Here is a 22,665-nt window from a genome sequence, read left to right as displayed (position 1 = left end):
ATAAAGCGTCGTAAAATAACCTATCAATATAAAAAATAAAAATCAAGTACCTAGTAGCAACAGCAGAAAATATAGTCCACACCTGTATAGAAATTGTCAGCGCATCTGGCCGCGAAATCAGGTGGCTCGGGTTCAATTCCCGGTCGGGACAACTTAGCTGGTTGAGGTTTTTTCCGGGGTTTTTCCTCAACCCAATATGAGCAAATGCAGGGTAACTTTCGGTGCTGGACCCCGGACTTATTTCGCCGGCATTATCACCTTCATCTCATTCAGACGCTAAATAACCGAAGATGTTGATAAAGCGTCTTAAAATAACCTACTAAAAACAAATATAAATGACACTAGTGAGGAAATTCGGTGGACAAGATTTTATCATCCCGTTTGCTCTAGAAAAAGCTTAAAGTTAGAATTTATAAAACAGTTAAGTTATATTACCGGTTGTTCTGTATCATTGTGAAACTTGGACTCTCACTTTGAGAGAAGATGTTAAGGATGTTCGAGAATAAGGTGCTTAGAAAAATATTAGGAGCTGAGATGAATGAAGTTACAGGAGAATGGAGAAAGTTACATAATGCAGAACTGCACGCATTGTTTTCTTCATCTAACATAATAAGGAACATGAAATCCAGACGTTTGAGATGGGCAGGGCATGTAGCACGTATGGGTGAATCCAGAAATGCATATAGAGTGTTAGTTGGAAGACCTGAGGGAAAATATCTTTAGGGAGGCCAAGGCGCAGATGAGAGGATAATATTAAAATGGATTAGAGGGACGTGGAATACGATGGTAGAGACTGGTTTGATATTGCTCAAGACAGAGACCGATGGCGGGCTTATGTGAGGGCGGCAATGAACCTCACAGTTCCTTAAAATTATTTGTAAGCAGTGTGTGTATACATCGACACTAGTGGGAAAGGTGAAGACTTTAGCGTTCTTTAGAAGTCAGAAGTATTCAGTGATCATAAAAGCGTACAGAGAATTTCAAGAGCAAATTATGTTGCTAAATAGAAAAATAAACATTGTTAAAGTTCTAACTAGTTTGTGTGACAGTCGCCGTGAATTTAGTAGCAGAGATCTTCGGTCAACTTGGTTTCCGTGAGCTAATGTTGACAGTGAACGTTTTTTTTCTTTCTACTCAAAAGTCTTGAGAGATTTACGTTGTAATATGAAAGAAGATAATGTAAACACCATGGTAACGTTCTCCTCTGGCAATTGTTTCTTTTTGACTATACTATACGTATTTTAGCTATATACATTAGGCCTATTCTTTTGTTTTCTTTAACTTATTATTCAATATTGTCTTTCGATAATGGATTTACATGCAAGAAGATATTTCAACACAAAATCTAACAGAAAAAGACTCTAAAAACCCCAAATTCCTTTAAATATACCATGTTATCACCGAATAGCAGTAAAAATAACACAGACGTCATACAAAAAGCCTAAGACATTGAAAATAAGGCTGAATTATTAGAAATTATTAAATTATTAAAAGATTAACATCGATTTTCATCAAAAATAAAACGAAAAACGCAGGTCATAACTATGTGACGTTCGGCAGCAGGAACTGCTGAACGATAAAAGAGTTTGCAGAAGTCTTTAAACGGAATAAATATTGACACGCATACCAATAAACGCGTTATGTGAATAACAAATCAAACAGGCAGCAAGATAAATCCCCACATTTTCCGTTTATTTTCTTTTTTATACAATAAAAAGCTCTACGGCGAGCACTCAAGGACTCTGAGATTTGAAGTGACAATCACTGCTCTTATAAATGTCAAGCTTTGTACTGTGCCGCATCGTTCTTTGTACAGAAATGACTTGCAATCAGCTCATGATTCATAAATCCTGTTGATCCAATGACCCAAACGGATCAAGTGTACAATTTTTGGTAACAGTTAAGATAAGAAAACTGTTGCAAGCGAAAATGTTGCGTCATTTCTTCGTGGGAATATTAACTACAATGTCTGTGAAGTGAAAAATTGGTATGTAACTTTTCGTTCTGCAAAGGAATTTTAAAATGTTATATTTGTTCGGATGAACTTTCTACACATTTAAAGGATAAAGCTAAAATTCTTTCAATAATTTATTATCATAATACACTGCTGTCTTAAACTGACTGAGCATATTGGGAATTAAATCAATGGCTTTCCCTAAACATGCTATGAAATATTTCACACAAAACATTTTTTTCTCGAAAAAGAAGCAAACACGAGCAAAATTGTACTCGTATTTAACTTTTTTGTTTGTAATATCTAAAAAAAAAATAATAATAATAATAATAATAACCTTTTGAAGTTAATGACATTACTTACGGTTCACGTGTATACTCCTAAATACCATTGCAAGAAGTAGACATAATCTGTTTTGTCAATTTACAAAAACGTGAAAGAACAGGTATACTGTTCTTAATCTGTTAATAAGTGTCTGTATAAATATTCTTTAAACAACAAAGATTTCATGTTGAAATACAGGGTGATTCACGAGGATTTACCGTCACCTACGGAGCTTATTTCCGAAGATATTCAGAGCGAAAAATGTCATATAAACATTTGTTCTAATCTCAATATTTTCAGAATTACATTAATTTGAAGTTGTTAGTAAACTATCTTTTTTCTTTAGTTTCAAGGGTAAAAGAATATTACAAATAGAGAATGAACTATTCAGAAGTGTCATTTCTTTAATTGGCTAGTGTTCTGAAGCTAAAAATGTGTTGTTAATTGCTTTGTACAGATTTTGATTTTCAATTTTTAACTAAAAATGACATTATTCTTACGCACTTAAGACAAAAATTGTTACAGATCATACGACTTTAGGAATTTCTACAGTTTAATTATGCCTCCTAATGTACAGTCTTAAAGAATTTACAGGAGTGGCGTGATTTGTAACAATTGTTGTAATAAATGCGTAAGAAAATGTAATTTTGTAATTAAAAATTCACAACACATTTTTAACTTCAGAATATTAGCTAATTAAAAAAATGATACTCCTGAATAGTTCATTTTTATATGTAGGCCTAATATTATTTTTACCTTTAAAACTAAAGATTAATACTATTTTACAAACAACTTCAAATTAGTGTAATTCTGAAAATATTGAGATTAGGAAAAATGTTTATATGACATTTTTTGCTCAGAATGTCTTCGGAAATAAGCTCCGCAAAGGACGGTAAATCCTCGTGAATCACTTTGTGTATAAAAAATTAAACTTTAAAATGTAATGTAATTACAGTAGTTTTTATATTATTAATACAGGAAAGAAAATTAATTTTTCTACTTCTGTGTAAAAAAAAATACGTGTCATTTACGTAAAAATGTAACGAGTAAATTTTACCTTGCCAACTCTGGCTCTGAGGCACGGATAGATTCGAAGGAAACGGGCAGCTGTATGGTCGCACTCTTTCTGAGGGTGTTCTACTGACCTGCAGACAGTATATTTTCAGTCCATAGTCAGTCGCTCTGAAAGGGTAGGAGTATGGTCCTTTGATTAGCGAAATGGACGGAAGCTTTGTGTTCTTGTATTTATACCAGGGAAACTAGTGTTAAAAATAAATTCAACATAGTCTGGAGCCACCAGCGTAGATCCGACGATAGCGCGTTTGCCTGCTGATCAGGGTTGCGGTCTGATCCACCCTTCGCCTGATTACATGGGAATTATTTCACGAAAGTACAATATAACAAATTATTGAAATGTGTGACTAGGTGGTAAAAACAATTTTGTGCGAGATCGTGCGTATTTGCTTGTTTTCCGCACAGAACCAATACGCGGTAAGTGTCAAAATACCACATTCAGTATTCCCAACGTAACACACATAACAATTTCCCTCTTCTTACCGCTTAAGCGCGACATTCATTTTACTGCTTTAGGCTTTTAACATATTATTTTTAGAGACGTTTAACATAGTAATAATTATAAATTGGAAACTTACCACTGCAATTTCACCTAAATTGCAATGTTAATTATTGTTTTTAAATATTTGCAAAAATTAAGTAAAGTCTACTACTCCACGAAACTTATTGCATTCCTGATACAAGTAACATTAAGGAAGCCGTGAAAAAATCAACACGATTCCAGATGCGGATGTTATTACTGCAATATGTTATATAAATAATATTGTTAAAATATTAAAATGAAAAATAAATCATTACATAACCTTACCGTTTGTTTTAAGTTCGCATTTATAGACTGGGGGAAAAAAAGACAGACGTATATCACGGCCTGCTGGAGTATAGTAAACACAGAAAACATTTTATAGCAACAATGTTGAAGAAAGATATTTTGGTGTTCCGAAGTTGCCGTCATTAAACAGAAACCAACATGGAGATTTCATTGCAACTAATTAGAAATTCGTCTTTCAGGTATGTAATAAACGATCTTCGCACAAAATAATGTACGATACACGAGCGGTATGTTTGTTTTCATGTTCTCGGAAATTAAAAAAGCTCAACTACGTTTCGCTTTTTCAATCTTTTCCTCCACCATGAAAACGTCAACATACCGCTCTTGTAACGTATATTACTATTGAAGTATTCATTTATAATAATAAATCATTACACTGAATGGCTGAATATACCTGTATCCTCGATTAATCAAAATATGGTTCTACTAGTAAACATTGGCCTAATGAAATATATCCCTGAAATTATTTCCCTTTATCCTGAAACATGGATTACAGTTTTGTTGGTTACATCTTTATTCCGTGGATGTCTTCAATTCTACCGGAGTCTAAATAACCTAGTAGTTGATACAAAGTCGTTAAATACGAGGGTTATTTCATAAATAATGAATAGGTTGATATAACTATAAAGTGGATGACGCAACATCAATGATAATTACGTCAGTTGCAGTTGAAGGATTGAGGAAGAAACACGTATGTTCGTTTCGTCCTTAGCGTACTCTGTGTTTAGGTAACGAGAGCTAGAATTGGAGCCTACACGTGTCACGGGTACTGTGACGATTGAAGCTCAAAGCTCAAATATGTATGTGGAAAAACATACACAAATCCACAGCGGAGCGGAGTTCGTGATCAGCTTACAGAACAGTTTCTCGTGGGCTACTGTTTTTCGTGTCAGCTTAGACCATGGTGTAGACCAAGAAGGCCGAAAATATTAACACAAGAACGAAGTGTGAAACTTGTGGCGGATGCTCTTCAAGAAGATCATTGAGCGACATGTGAAGAATTTTCAGAAGCTACAGGGATTTCACCAAATTCAGTATTCTGTATTTTGAAAAAGAATTTGAAAACAAAAATTCCTGCGCGATTGGTCCCTCACTACTTAACTGCCGAACAGAAGCAGAAATGCTTGGAGATTGCAAACTTACTGACAGGACCATCACGAAAACGAGTAACTGTATTACGGTCCACTGTAAGTTCAAACTCCACTCAATGGGGATATATAGGTTTGAGCACTAAAAAATGAGGAAAATTCGATATTTTTTCTCAGCAACTAATGACTCTTCTTTAAATCTGACATGCTCAGTATTCACTCTTTCTGCAATTATAAGACTACTAGTGGCTTGTGCAGCAAGTGCTGCTGCAAACTAAGTTCGTTAGACGTTCAAATAAAAATTTTTCAGATTTATTTTCAATGTCTTTTTGATAGTTATTTGCTTCCATAATAATGAAACATACTCCCTCTGAATGGATTTTTTTAGGCCAAATACTTTTTCTTGAACCTATCCAACTTCAGTTTTTGAGTTTCAACGTGAAAATGCAAGTTTCAATGTCAGGACGATAGCAGTAGCTATTTCAGGTCATTGTGGATTGTAGGCGAAAGTTAAAAAAATGTCAGGTTTACTAAGTTTTCGAACAATAGCATTTTCGTATAGCTGCTGCATGTAGAACTTGAAATGTAGAGCGTAAAATCATTTTATGCTACTAAGAGATCTTGCTGAAATGATCTGGAGACTACAAAATTTTCTAGGCCTCTTATTTTATCAGTAAGTAATACCTTTTGATCTTTCCTTAGGAACTGTAATTTTTGCGCTCTCTCGAGCCAATACTGAAGACAATGACACATATCAATATCTACACTACACCGCCATTAAGTATATGAAAAAGACCCAACCCCACTGGGTTAATAAGTATAAAAATATTTGATTTTTAATAACAATATTATTATCTTAAGTTTTGTAGTTTTATATAGCAGCCACTCAGTAAATTATAGAAATGAAGATCTAAATTAAGATATTCTCTACATTTACTTACATAACCTCAAAACGTTTCACTTTCATGTCATCAATATATCATCAATATTATGTACAATTAATGAAAAATAGATGAATCATGATATTAACTATAATAATATTTAATTTCCAATGGTAATAATGTCATCAAACCACCTCAAGTTTCGTAGATTTGAATATCCAATACACAGCTGTACTCAGAAAATTATTATACACTGCAGAATCAGTTTTTAATAACAAATTGAATTGAGGTCTGAATATGTCGGCAATCCTGCAGGTCATGGCCTTCGTGTAATAGCCTATTGTTTATTGTAGTGTGTGTTTTGTTATGAAATTCAATCAAGTCGGCCGTGATTCGATAAAATTAGTTCTCAAAACTGACAACAGATGGATTTTGGAAAATAGGAAAATTATGTAGGAAAATTGACATTTCACTAAAACTACTACTTTTCCGAAAAACTTTGGATGCCAGGCATGAAAATGAGGGGTCACTCATTAAAATCCGTTCAGCCGTTTTCCCGTAATTTCCATTACCAGTTCAAATTATATATATATAGATTTTCAGAGTTACTAAATGTTTCGCTTTATGAGTAATTATCATTACAAAAATGTGGCCGTTTTTGTGCACTGATATGCCGTTTTTATGATAATGTTGACAAAATATGAATATTTGAGAGCCATTGGTTTTTCTATTTATTCCTGAATGTTAAATGAACAATATGAACTACAATGTTTGAAACGTCTATAATAGAAGTATTTTTTTTTAAATATCATATGAGATGTAAAATTGTTAATGGTTTTTTTATGTAAAAAGCAATTATTTAAAAATATACTACAAATATGTTACATCAATAATTGTAGTTCACCTTGTTCACAAGATTTTACTGCGATATCTTAAAAACATACCGAGTTATCACAAAAACGGTTTTGAAAAATACAAGTTGTGGGAAATGAGCGTTAAACATATTTTATATGTGTAGAGCTAAATAAACGCACGCTCGGACGTTTATGATCATATCTACCAAAATATTGCACATATCGTAAAAATTCCTTCGCTGGCATAAATATAAATGTTCAATTTTTTATATTAAAATAAATTGAAAACAAAAGATTTTTTACCCTTAAACCTGTATATCCCCTCTCAAAGCACTGTGGAAGAGTAGATTTCTGTGGGGTGTGGGGAGTTGCTACGTAAAGATTCGGTCTTTGGTCTTCAATAGTCACAGCAGGTACCCGAGACACGTGTAGGCTCCATTTCTAGCTCTCGTTACCTAAACACAGAGTATACTATGGACGAAACGAATACACGTGCTTCTTCCTCAATTTTTCAATTCCAACTGACGTAATTTTTATTGGTGTTGTGTCATCCACTTCACAGTTCTGCCAACCTGTGCATTATTTATGAAATCACCTTCATAGATTAAATTAAATGAGACAAAAATATAGTCTCTGTCTCGATTATAATTTCTTTGCAGGAGTTCTAAATATTATTTTAGTGTACCGAAGTACATATGATATTTCCATGCAGATATTCTGCGTCATCATACGATGAAAGACTAATGGAACGGAGAAAAATTCTCTCCGGCACCGGGATTTGAACCCGAGTTTTCAGCTCTACATGCTGATGCTTTATCCACTAAGCCACACCGGATACCCATCCCGGTGTCGGACAGAATCGTCTCAGTTTAAGTTTCAACTCTTGGGTTCCCTCTAGTGGCCGGGTTCAAATCCCGGTGCCGGAGAGAATTTTTCTCCGTTCCATTACTCTTTCATCGTATGATGACGCAGAATATCTGCATGAAAATATCATATGTACTTCGGTACATTAAAATAATATATATGATATGCGTAAATCACTTCCTGATTTAAGACGGCGCTTATTCCGTCGGATCCCGGCCAACTAGTCACTCATAACGAGTGCACCTCAGCACATTTGTGGACTTACGTCCTACGTTCATAGATATCTATGACGTAGTGCAGAGGGCGGCCACTAGAAGGAACCCAAGAGTTGGAACTTAAACTGAGACGATTCTGTCCGACACCGGGATGGGTATCCGGTGTGGCTTAGTGGATAAATCATTAGCACGTAGAGCTGAAAATCCGGGTTCAAATCTCGGTGCCGGAGAGAATTTTTCTTCCTTCCATTACTCTTTCATCGTAGGAGTTCTAAAGACTAAGCCTAACATTCCATCTGTATGTGCGCAGGTACGACAACAGGGACATCAACGGAGAGTACCAGACGGGCTTCATGATCGCGCAGGGAACCACGCGGCGAGGCTCCCGCTGCAGCACGGGCAAGGCCTTCCTAAGACCGGCGCGGCTCAGGAAGAACCTGCACGTGGCGATGGAGTCCCACGTGACGAGGATTCTCATCGACCCGGCCACCAAGCGGGCGTTCGGAGTGGAGTTCCGGCGCGACAGCAAGATGCACGTCATCCGCGCCAGGAAAGAGGTCATCGTGAGCGGAGGGGCGGTCAACTCCCCGCAGCTGCTCATGCTGTCGGGCATAGGACCGCGAGAGCACTTGCAGGTTCGTCCCAGTTTACGTCTTCACAGTTATTACTAGACAACGGATTTATAGGCACTAAAACTAGTGAATATATGCATGCATTTATGCAGTAAAAACGTTGGAAATATGCTCTAAAGCAGGGATGAGACGATATTAGCTCCCAATCATGGTAGAAGAGCTCGCTCGACCTTGATCACGAGCGCATAGCGCATCCACTACATAGCGTCCCAACGTAGACACAGGGATTTACATGCACATTCAGCGAATAAAGGCAACAATTATTACAACAACTTGCGTTACTAAATTTCTGGCAAATTATTCAGTTGTTTAATATACATGTACATATATAAACAAATCGCAAAGGGAAGGGTTTTTTAGGAACAAAAAGAGAAATAGGAAAAGTTAATTGTATGTAAACCATTTTATTGTTGAAAGCAATTATTTATTGTGTAAATAATTCACTTCATTGGCTAGGAGAAACTAATAGGGTCTACCTGCTCGACGTGTGTGATCTCTAAGTACTTTTGAGTATTTGTTGAAAAAATAATGATGGCAATATTGATTGAAATAGAGTATATTGATTGTGTGATAGTGAAAATGTAGTCATTACTCTCCAGTCGTGATTATGTAATGAGTTTTCTTAGAGTGATTTGTGAGATGCACGTAACACGAAAAAACAAATTGATTAAATTAAGATATTGAGAGCCATCGTAATTTTTGGGGTCAGTCATTTAAGGGGATGTGTATGATTTTTAAAACTTCCACAATTTTGGGCCAAAATTTGTGAAATTTAAACTATATAAACAGATCTATAATATCATCTGTACAAAATTTGGTGCAATTAGGTCTAATAGTTTTGAAATTATATTTTTAAGTATATTTTATAATGACGTTACTAAAAAAAGGTCCTTGCATCAAAGTTTTCCAAATGTATAGTTCACATTTGCTCAAAATCTTGAAAATAGTTATTGGAATAAAAGTGAATTAGCTTTTTGAGCTTAGTAATAGCATAAGTTAAAGTGCAATCAAAGATAAAATATTATTTCTAAATTAAAGAAACGCGTAGTCTAATAAAAGTAAATATCTACAAACAAGCAAAAATAAAACATCAATAATACATTTAAAATAAAGAAATAAAAGAAATCTAGATACAATCTACTGACCCAAATGTAAATTAATTTACCTTCGATGTCAATTCCGAAATCAATTTATCTCTCTCTTCTCCTTAATAATGCCTATTTTTTTTCATGTTGCGTCTCATAATGCCGTTTCATGTTGCTTTTTTTTGCAAATGATATTTTTTATGCACAACAAACACTGGACTTCATCACCATGTTCGAAGCATAAATATTGTATCTTCCACTCTTCCTCGAAAGCTTTAAGCGCTTCCGTTCCGTCATGATGCGCTGTGTTCTAAGATCTGTACATCCTTTGGCAATGTTTACAGGTAAAAGAGCTCCGCGCTCGCAGCGGGCATAAAAGAGCTCTCGCTCGAAATTACTAGTCACCATCGCAAGACTGCTCTAAAGAGTGAAAAATATGCACCAAAAAAAAAAGTGTTGATTTTCAATTAAATTCACAATTTTCTCATAAATTTATTCAAGTAAGAAATGTAATGAACTAATTATGAAAATGGAATGATGTTATTCTTTTATTGAATTTATTTAGTAATCAAATTATAATTAGGCCTACTTACAAGAACACAACTATTACAAGAAATTAATACTTCAGGAGAAAAATTCGCTCTGGCGCCGGGGGTCGAACCCGGGTCCTTGGTTCTACGTACCAAGCGCCGGAGCGAATTTTTCTCCTCAAATATTAATTGTCAATATTATAGATATTATTCAGTATGTCAAATTAATAAAATCTATAATATTCTCATAGCTGCAGCGCATATGTCTGTACAGATTACTGTGCACTTGACTGCGGAATCCCGGCCAAACAAGTCACTCAACTGAGTGCGCTCCTTGTATAATGGCAGTTGACATTGGACATATACGTCAACATATATGTCTAACTTGGAGTGAGGCCACAAAGGGAAACACTGAAGAAGGAGAATTCGATCCGGTGCTGTGGATTGAATTCGGCGTAGCTCAGCGGTCAGAGCGCTTGGTACGTAGAACCAAGGACCCGGGTCCGATCCCCGGCGCCGGAGCGAATTTTTCTCCTCAAATATTAATTATCAATATTAAATATATTATTCTGTATGAGAAATTAATAAAATCTATAATAATAATAATATTAATAAATAATAATAATAATAATAATAATAATAATAATAATAATACAAGAAATGTTCGTATTTAAGTATAAAAATATACGGGTGGCATTTTAAATTTCTAAAGGGGGCGGCTGAAGGGTGGGGGGTGAAATATAAAATGCAATTAAGCCTGGTTTCAGACTTCCCCCTCAATATCTAAATTGACGTGTTTTTTGTTTAAATTGAATTCAATTTAAATAGTTATTTAGACTGGGAGGTTTTGAAATGAAAGCCCTGTATAATAATGCACATACATTTATCTCATTTATGTATTTTACAGTCCTCATCCCCTCATAAAATCCCCAAAATTTCCCCCTGGTTGAAAACCACAGCTTTTGGTTATATGAGTGTGCCGCGAGATTTTAAATTACAGCTTTAGTATGACATCAACAAACAACAACAAATGACTTTTAGAAAACATTGAGGTTCATTGCCGCCCTCACATAAGCCCACAATCGGTCCCTATTCTGAGCAAGATTAATCCAGTCTCTGCCATCATATCCCACCTCCCTCAAATCCATTTTAATATTATCCTCCCATCTAGGCTACGTCTCGGCCTCAAAAAAGGTACTTTTCCCTCAGGTCTCCCAACTAACACTTTAGTGTGTCGCATGTTGAAAATGGTTGAAAAACGCTGCTGTTGAGATATGAAGCTTCATACATTCACACAATTTGCGACTGATCATGGCAAATTCAGTTATACAGTAGCGTGCAAATTAATCCGAACAACGTAATTACTTATGCAAAAACACTCAAACGGGATAAAAAAAAGGATCTAATACATACCTCAGTAATCTATGTGGCCTCCCTTGTTCCTAATAACAGCTCTGAGACGATTTGGCATGGATTCCACTAATTTCCCACAAATATTCTTCATTTCTTCATCGCGAAACCATACACCAATGAGGGCAGAAATCATCTTCTCCTTTGTAGAACAATCCATTTTTTGCATTCTTCTTTTGCAAATTGATCACAAGTTCTCAATGGGCTTGATGTCGGGTGAGTTGTCTGGCCAGGGGAGTACCTGAATATTCTTCTTGTTGAAGAATTCTGTAGTTTTTCGAGACGTATGGCATGGTGCCAGGTCTTGTTGGAACACACCTCTGCCATCCGGAAATGATTTTTGCAGCTGGGGTACGATTCTGGTTTCCAATAAGTGAATATATTTGTCGGAATTCATCATTCCCTTGATAGGTATTAATGCTCCAGGCCCTTCATGTGTAAAACAACCCCAAAACATTACTTTAGGGGGGTATTTGGGTGCTTGTTGGAGATGAGCTGCTGTTACTTTTTCGGATCCTTTCCGTACGTAAGAAACACGGTGGCCGTGGACCTCGAAATGAGACTCATCGGAAAAAAGTACATTCTTCCAGTCATTCACTGTCCAGTGTTGATGTAATTTTGCCCACATTAAGCGGTTTTTGCACATAACAGGGGTTAACAGTTGCTTCTTAATAGGCTTACGAGCCCTTCGTCCAGCTTCCAAAAGCCTACGCCGCACTGTTGTGACGTGAATATTCGCCCCAGTGGTAGCCATTAACTCGCGGGTTAAGTCGACAGCAGTTAGTCTAGGATTTAATTTACTTTTCCTGACAATTAAACGATCATCTGCAGATGAAGTCTTCATTTTCCAGCCACATTTTCCTTTTTTTTTTCTGGGGTGTGATGGATCCAGTCTCCCTGTATCGTTTTATGATCGAATTAACAGTAGCCAAAACGATGTGACATTCTGCAGCAATTTGCCTCTGTGTCATAGAAGAATGCTCTGCAAATGTTATAATTTTAGACCGTTTTCGTGGAGTTGTATCCATTAATTGTGAAGACGACAGAATGTACACAGGATTGCAGTATTAAGTCTTCAACACAACTGAAATGCTTGTAAGTACAAAACGACAGGCAAACTGTCACATATTATAAAAAAAATAATAACGACAGACCTTCAACAATGGAATTACACGTACTACAGATGTCATTTAAAGCGGTATGAGCAGCTGTGAGGCCAACAATGACAGAAAATGTAAAAATATGTCGTGTTCGGATTAATTTGCACGCTACTGTACATGTACAGTACAGAATTTCTCACAAATTTTGCCTGGATTCCAACGTGAAAGCAAATCCACATAAACAACATCTTTAATTATCCACTTTTACACATATTCCACATCAATAATATTTCTGTCCCCACCGTTTGCCTCCCGGACAGTACGCAATCTTGTGTGGATTATAAAAAAAAGAAGGTGCACTAAGAATGTAATTTAATAAAACAAAGTGTTTCCGCTTTTTAGAGATTCTGATAACACCTTTGATCCTCAAGAGGTTTGTGTTCTGCATGATAAAGGACCATGCTATAAGAAGGCAAAAGGAAAAACTCATGCACGATAGCGGGTTTTCGATTCATAGGAAACGCAGAATGGCCTGGTGAAAAACCAGATATTAAGCCCCGTAACACACTTGAAGTGTTTTTGCTAGCGAGAAATGTGTTGCGAGAAAGAGGCGAAGAGCCTTCCTCCACACACTAGGCGAGTTCTCGCTATCACAGGTCACACCTCGCTATGATCATCTATGCACCGCCTTCATGATTATAGTAATGACTCGTTGGGGGAAATATTATAGGTTATGTATTTACGTATATTGTCGTACTTAAATATATAACCTGTAAGTATATTGTCGTACTTTACAAATTACGTACGAACGCTATGTTGAATCTGAGTATTCAGATGATGAGGAAATGGAGTTACATGAACATATTTTGTTAATGAAAAGAAAAAGTAGGCCTAAAATTAAAACCAGAAATATCTGAAAATCACAGGGCGAGTTTTGGACACTGGTTTCGATTTGAATGATGATACGTTTAGGCGTTATTTCAGGTTGAATGGACCACAGTTTTTTGCAATCCATGATATGATAGAGGATTCTTTGCTATGTTCTGATTAAAATTATGTAAACTGTTAACACATATGGATACATTATTTCAAATGTTTAATCATTACTATTAAATCTCATCAAAATAAAAAATAACCCTATTTATTTTCAGATAATCTGATATTTTTCTCCAGATTTCGTCTTTAAGTTTCGTGTTTTTAAAGTTTTCATCCCGTGTATCACATAAATAGGCTTACGGGTGACATCGTACAAGTTCGATAAGTTTCTGACTGCAATTATCAGCCATCTTTCCTCATTTTCAAATAAAAACAATACAATTCATCGCCACCTGTGATATTACTTCTTTTTCTTTTTCTACATTCAATCGTCATAAAGAGTATAAATGTCAAACATCTTTGATAAATGTGTCAAGAAAATTCGCTGAGCTACCGATTCCAGTGAGAAACTCGCGCAAGGTTTTTGCCTCGAAAGAGAATCTCTTCCAGTGTGTGGACGTCCATTTGAATCCATGTTATCAATTTTTTAATTTTCTCGCAACACATTTCTCGCTAGCGAAAACTCTGCAAGTGTGTTACAGGCCTTATTGTGGCCGTGCAATATGGAGGGACGAAGCGAGTTTCCTTAGAATCGGCAGGATATTTAGGAAATAGCCCTTGAAATAGATGACGTTTTCCTTCATAGGTATTCTGCAAGCCTACTTCAGTATTACCTTGTACTTCACTAATAAATCGGTCTCAAACCTCGAATCCCCTCATTCGAAGCCAATCAGTGGATGGTTGGTCTTGTACAGTAATGATTTTCAATAAGTCTCAGGTTATTATTTAACAGACTTATACTGAATTAAATCAGTAAACTTCAATGCAGGTTGGAAATGATTCACGCTTCATACTTAAGTAAAGTCAGAGAGGTCTTTGAAATAGAACAATGATGTAGCACTAAATTTTACTCCATCAGTAGAAGTTATAAGTGGCATGATTTCAAATGAGAGAAATTTTAACGAACAGTATTGAATTACTCGTATGTACAAAGATATGTCAATATAATAATATTTTATTTGACTATTTCGTTTATATGACGTCATTCGGCCAATGAAGTGTAATGAAATTTTGAATTCAAACAAATCACAGTCATACATCGCGATAATTTCTGCAGCTCGATTTATCACTATCAATTTATCCCATGGTCATTCTTTTTTTAGTCAGTGTTGCTAACTGTTTCCACGTAAATCGATTAGCATGAATCCATTGTACTAAATAAAGTGCGAAATCCTACTTCCACATCTACATCTTCATCTTCTAATTCCATGTCCATTGTATCTAAAGAAAATGACACTCCTTCATAAGAATTGTTCATTTAATTAATGTATTAATCAGGTTATTTGTAATTATAATGTTTAAATTAAATTATGATTTCAGCAGATAATGAAAACGTATTTCTGTTGTAATAACAATAGAAAAGTGCAGTACATGTAATTAACAATTTTAAACCTGTATTTCGCTTTTCTCAATTGGCATTACTGAATAACATTCAATTTCATTATTGCAATACCTAATCGTTATCCATCTATTTCGACTTCACAATGTCTGAATAGGTTAAGAATTCACAAATATACAATATTATTAACATTTTGTGAGCGAATTTTAGGGATATATTATTTACATTTTTATTTTATTCACGAAATAGTCCTAATAAATGTCACTCGAGGTCTGATATTTCCCAAATATCGGCAAATCTCAGACATCTTGTGACATTACTATAGATAATTTTGAGCATTATAGTAATCCTATACCGTCACTATTTATTTCTCCGAACCTAATTGTTTTATTTTTATCTGACATTGCAAAAAAATGTATATATGGTTTCCACTTGCCCTCAAACTATTCGTGTATTAATAATTATGACATACCAACATGAGTTAGGGCACGCCGATCTTGTCAACAGTAACTTCTCTTTTCCCGCTACGGAGACGCTGCTATATTGAAAGTCTGTACGTGTTTACCTGAAAAGAAATAAATATGCACATTATAACACAACACAATGTGATGTAATATTATAATATAATGTAATGTGATGTAATATTATAATATAATGTAATGTGATGTAATATAACATAATAATATAATACAGTCTCATCAGTTTGGGTATGGATAATATTAATTTATTATTATAAAGCTATTATGACAGTAGGAAAAATTTCTTGCTGGTTATATTACGAATAAAAGATGGGAGTTTTCTTTCAGTGTACAACCTGAAAACTCAGTATATGGACTAAGGAACCACCAGTCTGTCGTTTGAAGTGAAAGTGCATATTTGATTCGCTTCACTAGTTGTAAGGATGAGATCAATGACTGCGGATTCAGCTGCTAGAAAAGCCCGAGAATTGTCGCTCCCTAGCCCACGCTGAAACGTTGCAACAGTGGAAAGTGATGGAATTAATACTCACCATTGACCCACTCTGTGGGTGTGCATTTTTTTTATTTTTGTGTTAATAACATTTAACATTAACGTGCAATTTAACTCGAACTTTCTTTCATAAAAATCTATGTAGAAAGATTTCATAATACTACGCGAAATATGTTACCTCTTTTACTGGAACCAAATAAAACACTAAATCTGGGAAAATTAATTCTCCATATTAGGGACGAAGATTATACAATCAAGTTATCAAAATAAATCCAGAATTAAGTAACTTCAATAATAAGTTATTTTCAGCAACGGAATTAAATATTATGTTTCTTTAAACTGAAACTGCAGTTATTTAAGGTTTTTCGTACAGATATTTTTTCTTTCGTTTTTCAACTAATGTTTGCTCAATTTCTACTCGTATTTTTTAATTTCTGAAACTGTCCGTTATTCAACATTTTTCGTACATATATTTTTTCTTTCGTTTTTCAAATAATGTTTGCTCAATTTCTACTCGTATTTTTTAATTTCTGAAACTGTCCGTTATTTAACATTTTTCGTTTAGATATTTTGTCTTTGTTTTTTTCAACTAATGTTTGCTCAATTTCTGCTCATACTTTTTTTATTTATGAAACTGTCCGTTATTTAACATTCATCGTATAGGTATTTTCTCTTTTTTTCAACTAATGTTTGCTCAATTTCTACTCGTATTTTTTAATTTCTGAAACTATTGCTTATTTTACATTTTTCGTATAGATATTTTCTCCTTTTTTCAACTAATGTTTGCTCAATTTCTACTCATATTTTTTAATTTCTGAAACTGTCCGTTATTTAACATTTTTCGTACAGATATTTTTCTTTCTTTTTCTTCAACTAATGTTTGCTCAATTTGTACTCGTATTTTTTAATTTCTGAAACTGTCCGTTATTTAACATTTTTCGTACAGATATTTTTTCTTTCGTTTTTCAACTAATGTTTGCTCAATTTGTACTCGTATTTTTTAATTTCTGAAACTGTCCGTTATTTAACATTTTTCGTTTAGATATTTTCTCTTTGTTTTTTTCAACTAATGTTTGCTCAATTTCTACTCATATTTTTTTTTTATTTCTGAAACTGTCCGTTATTTAACATTTATCGTATAGGTATTTTCTCTTTTTTTCAACTAATGTTTCCTCAATTTCTACTCGTATTTTTTAATTTCTGAAACTATTGCTTATTTAACATTTTTCGTAGAGATATTTTCTCTTTTTTTTAACTAATGTTTGCTCAATTTCTACTCGTATTTTTTAATTTCTGAAACTGTCCGTCGTTTAACATTTTTCGTACAGATATTTTTTCTTTCGTTTTTCAACTAATGTTTGCTCAATTTCTACTCGTATTTTTTAATTTCTGAATCTGTCCGATATTTAACATTTTTCGTTTAGATATTTTCTCTTTTTTTTTTCAACTAATGTTTGCTCAATTCCTACTCATATTTTTTTTAATTTCTGAAACTGTCCGTTATTTAACATTTATCGTATAGGTATTTTCTCTTTTTTCAACTAATGTTTGCTCAATTTCTACTCGTATTTTTTAATTTCTGAAACTGTTCCTTATTTAACGTTTTTCGTATAGATATTTTCTCTTTTTTTCAACTAATGTTTGCTCAATTTCTACTCATATTTTTTAATTTCTGAAACTGTCCGTTATTTAACATTTTTCGTACAGATATTTTTTCTTTCTTTTTTTTTTCAACTAATGTTTGCTGAATTTGTACTTGTATTTTTTAATTTCTGAAACTGTCCGTTATTTAACATTTTTCGTACAGATATTTTTTCTTTCGTTTTTCAACTAATGTTTGCTCAATTTCTACTCGTATTTTTTAATTTCTGAAACTGTCCGTTATTTAACATTTTCGTACAGATATTTTTTCTTTCTTTTTTTTCAACTAGTGTTTGCTCAATTTGTACTCGTATTTTTTTAATTTCTGAAACTGTCCGTTATTTAATTTTTTTCGTACAGATATTTTTTCTTTCGTTTTTCAAATAATGTTTGCTCAATTTGTACTTGTATTTTTTAATTTCTGAAACTGTCCGTTATTTAACATTTTTCGTTTAGATATTTTCTCTTTGTTTTTTTCAACTAATGTTTGCTCAATTTCTACTCATATTTTTTTTTCTGAAACTGTCCGTTATTTAACATTTATCGTATAGGTATTTTCTCTTTTTTTTTCAACTAATGTTTGCTCAATTTCTACTCGTATTTTTTAATTTCTGAAAGTGTTCATTATTTAACATTTTTCGTATAGATATTTTCTCTTTTTTTCAACTAATGTTTGCTCAATTTCTACTCATATTTTTTAATTTCTGAAACTGTCCGTTATTTAACATTTTTCGTACAGATATTTTTTCTTTCTTTTTTTTTTCAACTAATGTTTGCTGAATTTGTACTTGTATTTTTTAATTTCTGAAACTGTCCGTTATTTAACATTTTTCGTACAGATATTTTTTCTTTCGTTTTTCAACTAATGTTTGCTCAATTTCTACTCGTATTTTTTAATTTCTGAAACTGTCCGTTATTTAACATTTTCGTACAGATATTTTTTCTTTCTTTTTTTTCAACTAGTGTTTGCTCAATTTGTACTCGTATTTTTTTAATTTCTGAAACTGTCCGTTATTTAATTTTTTTCGTACAGATATTTTTTCTTTCGTTTTTCAAATAATGTTTGCTCAATTTGTACTTGTATTTTTTAATTTCTGAAACTGTCCGTTATTTAACATTTTTCGTTTAGATATTTTCTCTTTGTTTTTTTCAACTAATGTTTGCTCAATTTCTACTCATGTTTTTTTTTCTGAAACTGTCCGTTATTTAACATTTATCGTATAGGTATTTTCTCTTTTTTTTTCAACTAATGTTTGCTCAATTTCTACTCGTATTTTTTAATTTCTGAAAGTGTTCATTATTTAACATTTTTCGTATAGATATTTTCTCTTTTTTTCAACTAATGTTTGCTCAATTTCTACTCGTATTTTTTAATTTCTGAAACTGTCCGCTATTTAACATTTTTCGTACCGATATTTTTCTTTCTTTTTTTCAACTAATGTTTGCTCAATTTCTACTAGTATTTTGTAATTTCTGAAACTGTCCGTTATTTAACATTTTTCGAATAGATATTTCCATTTAGCTGTAGCAGAAAACATGCGTGACTTTTGAAACGCACTGTATAACTTAGTTATTTTTATCCGATCTATTTCAGGAGCTGAGGATTCCAGTAATCCAAGACCTGAAAGTCGGACACAACCTGCAGGATCACATCGGCCTGGGCGGGTTCACCTTCATGATCAACCAGCCAGTGTCGCTGGTGCAGAGCAGATACGAGAACGTGCCTTCCGTCCTCAAATACGCCATGTTCGGAGACGGTCCGCTCACCGTCCTCGGGGGCGTGGAGGGACTGGCTTTCGTGGGAACAAAATACGTCAACGCATCGGAAGATTTCCCGGACATCGAATTCCATTTCATCTCGGGGTCTACCAACTCCGACGGCGGACGTCAGATTCGTAAAGCTCATGGCATCACAGAAGCCTTCTACAAGAAAGTGTTCAACCCCATCAACAACATGGACACGTGGAGCGTGATTCCAGTGCTTTTGCGCCCGAAGAGTCGCGGGGTCATCAAGCTCAGAAGCAAGAACCCTTTCGACTATCCCCTAATTTATCCGAACTACTTTCTCGATCCCCAAGACATGAATGTGCTTGTAGAAGGCGTCAAGATCGCCATAGCGATGAGTAGGACTCGATCTTTTCAGAGGTTCGGCAGCAAGCTGCACGAGGTGCCCTTCCCTGGCTGCAGCCATATCCGCATGTGGACCGACGATTACTGGGAATGCATGATCAGGACATATTCCGTGACGATATACCATCCTGTAGGGACGTGTAAAATGGGACCCTACTGGGACGCAGACGCTGTGGTTGATCCAGAACTTAAAGTTTATGGCGTTCAGGGACTGCGAGTGGTGGACGCTTCAATAATGCCAACCCTCGTGAGTGGTAACACGAACGCTCCCGTCATCATGGTTGCCGAAAAAGGCTCAGATTTAATAAAGGAGTACTGGATGAAAAAGACTTGATAAATATATTGCATTTGCTTAAGTATTAAGATCTGTACAAATATTTTGTAGAGTTTTTCTGTAAAAAAAACACTGACGCAAAATATGTGTTCTATCAACAAACCCAAATCGACTGATGCTCAATATGCAAAACGTTTCTTTTAATAAATGTTGTAGAATAACAACAAATCAGTGTTGAACTATGTCAAACCGAGTTTTGTTCTGTGTGGTTAAGAAACTTGGACTCTCACTTTGAGAGAGAAGCAGAGGTTAAGGATGTTTGAGAATAAGGCTAAGAGGGATGAAGTTACAGGAGAATGGAGAAAGTTACACAACGCAGAACTGCACGCATTGTATTCTTCACCTGACATAATTAGGAACATTAAATCCAGACGTTTGAGATGGGCTGGGCATGTAGCACGTATGGGCGAATCCAGAAATGCATATAGAGTGTTAGTTGAAAGGCTGGAGGGAAAAAGACTTTTGGGAAGGCCGAAACGTAGATGGGAGGATAATATTAAAATGGCTTCGAGGGAGGTGGGATATGATGCTAGAGACAAGATAAATAATGCTCAGGATAGGGACCGATGGCGGGCTTAAGTAAGGGCGGCAATGAACCTCTCTAAAATAAGTAAATAAAGAAATAAATAAATTTGAATGAATAAATAAATTTGAATAAATTAATTAATTTGAATGAATAAATAAATACATTTGAATAAATAAATAAATAAAATAAGATAAAATAAAAGAAGATTAAATAAATAAATAAATTTGAAGGAATAAATAAATTTAAATGAAGAAATAAATTTGAATAAATAAATAAATTTGAATGAATAAATAAATTTGAATAAATAAGTAAATTTAAATAAATAAATATTTTGAATAAATAAATAAATAAAATAAGATAAAATTAAATAAGATTAAATAAAATTAAAATAAATAAATAAATTCGAATGAATGAACAAATTTGAATAAATAAGTAAATTTGAATAAATGAATAAATTTGAATAAATAAATAAATAAAATACGATACAATAAAATAAGATAAAATAAAATACGATAAAATAAAATTAAAATAAAATAAATTAAAATAAATAAATAAATTTGAATGAACGAATAAATAAATAGAATAGGATGCAATAAAATAAGGTAAAATAATATAAGAAAAATAAAATTAAAATAAAATAAATTAAAATAAATAAATAAATTTGAATAGATAATTAAATTTGAACAAATAAATAAATTTGAATGGATAAATACATTTCAATAAATAAATAAATTTCAATAAATAAGTAAATTTGAATAAACAGATAAATTTCAATAAATAAATAAATAAAATAAGATAAAATAAAATAAGAATAAATAAAATTGAAATAAATAAATAAGTACATTTGAATTAACCAATAAATTTGAATAAATAAATAAATAAATTTGGATAAATAAATAAATTTGAATAAATAAATAAATGAAATAAGATAAAATAAAAGATGAAATAAAATAAGATTAAATAAAATTAAAATAAATAAATAAATAAATTTGAATGAGTAAATAAATTTGAACAAATAAATAAATTTGAATGAATAAATAAATTTGAATAAATAAGTAAATTTGAACAAATAAATTTAAATAAATAAATAAATAAAATAAGATAAGATAAAATAAAATAGGATTAAATAAAATATGATTAAATAAAATTAAAATAAATTAAATTAAAATAAATAAATAAATTTGAATGAATAAATAAATTTGAATAAATAAGTAAATTTGAATAAATAAAATAAGATCAAATAAAATCAAAATAAATTAAATTAAAATAAATAAATAAATAATTAAATAAATAAATAAATAATTAAATAAACAAATAAATAATTAATAAAATAAATAAACAAATAATTAAATAATTAAATAAATAAATAATTAAATAAATAAATAAATAATTAAATAAACAAATAAATAATTAAATAAATACATAATTAAATGAATAAATAATTAAATAAATAAATAATTAAATAAATAAATAAAGAATTAAATAAATAAATAATTAAATAAATAAATAATTAAATAAATAATTAAATAAATAATTAATTAAATAAATAAATGTCTTTTCTCTCTTTTACTCCCTCTCTCTTCAAACAGCAATTTCCTGAGCATGACTGCATAGCGACACCTATTACCCAAATCACAATCGCCGCAAGTCGTGCACTTGACTGTGTAATACGCACCGTTATGTGAACTGTGTACAACTGCCAAGCAGCACGAAGAATGATTAATCAAACCACAAGCTTACTTCCTTCTTACACCGAAGAGAAAGAATTATTGGACATGCCATAACTTCGTC

The 22,665-nt window shown here is 33.0% G+C and overlaps 1 protein-coding gene across 2 annotated transcripts in view; it reads left to right on the top strand.

Annotated features, from left to right (window-relative positions):
* Window positions 1–20,988, top strand: part of LOC138711735 (glucose dehydrogenase [FAD, quinone]-like) — a 115,416-nt gene extending 94,428 nt beyond the window's left edge. Inside the window, exons 6-7 of one of the 2 annotated variants that reach the window (XM_069842900.1) lie at window positions 8,394–8,718; window positions 19,479–20,988. In XM_069842900.1, the coding sequence (XP_069699001.1) occupies window positions 8,394–8,718; window positions 19,479–20,348 (1,195 nt within the window). In that variant the 3' untranslated portion in view covers window positions 20,349–20,988. The remainder of the gene's footprint in view (window positions 1–8,393; window positions 8,719–19,478) is intronic. The other variant, XM_069842899.1, reaches the window with a different exon arrangement.
* The last annotated feature ends 1,677 nt before the right edge of the window (window positions 20,989–22,665 follow it).

The sequence above is a fragment of the Periplaneta americana genome, chromosome 13, assembly GCF_040183065.1.
Source record: "Periplaneta americana isolate PAMFEO1 chromosome 13, P.americana_PAMFEO1_priV1, whole genome shotgun sequence".
Taxonomy (NCBI): Eukaryota; Metazoa; Arthropoda; class Insecta; order Blattodea; family Blattidae; genus Periplaneta; species Periplaneta americana.
The sequence above is the reverse complement of the archived record's forward strand: the minus strand, read 5'-3'. Positions and strand labels throughout refer to the sequence as shown.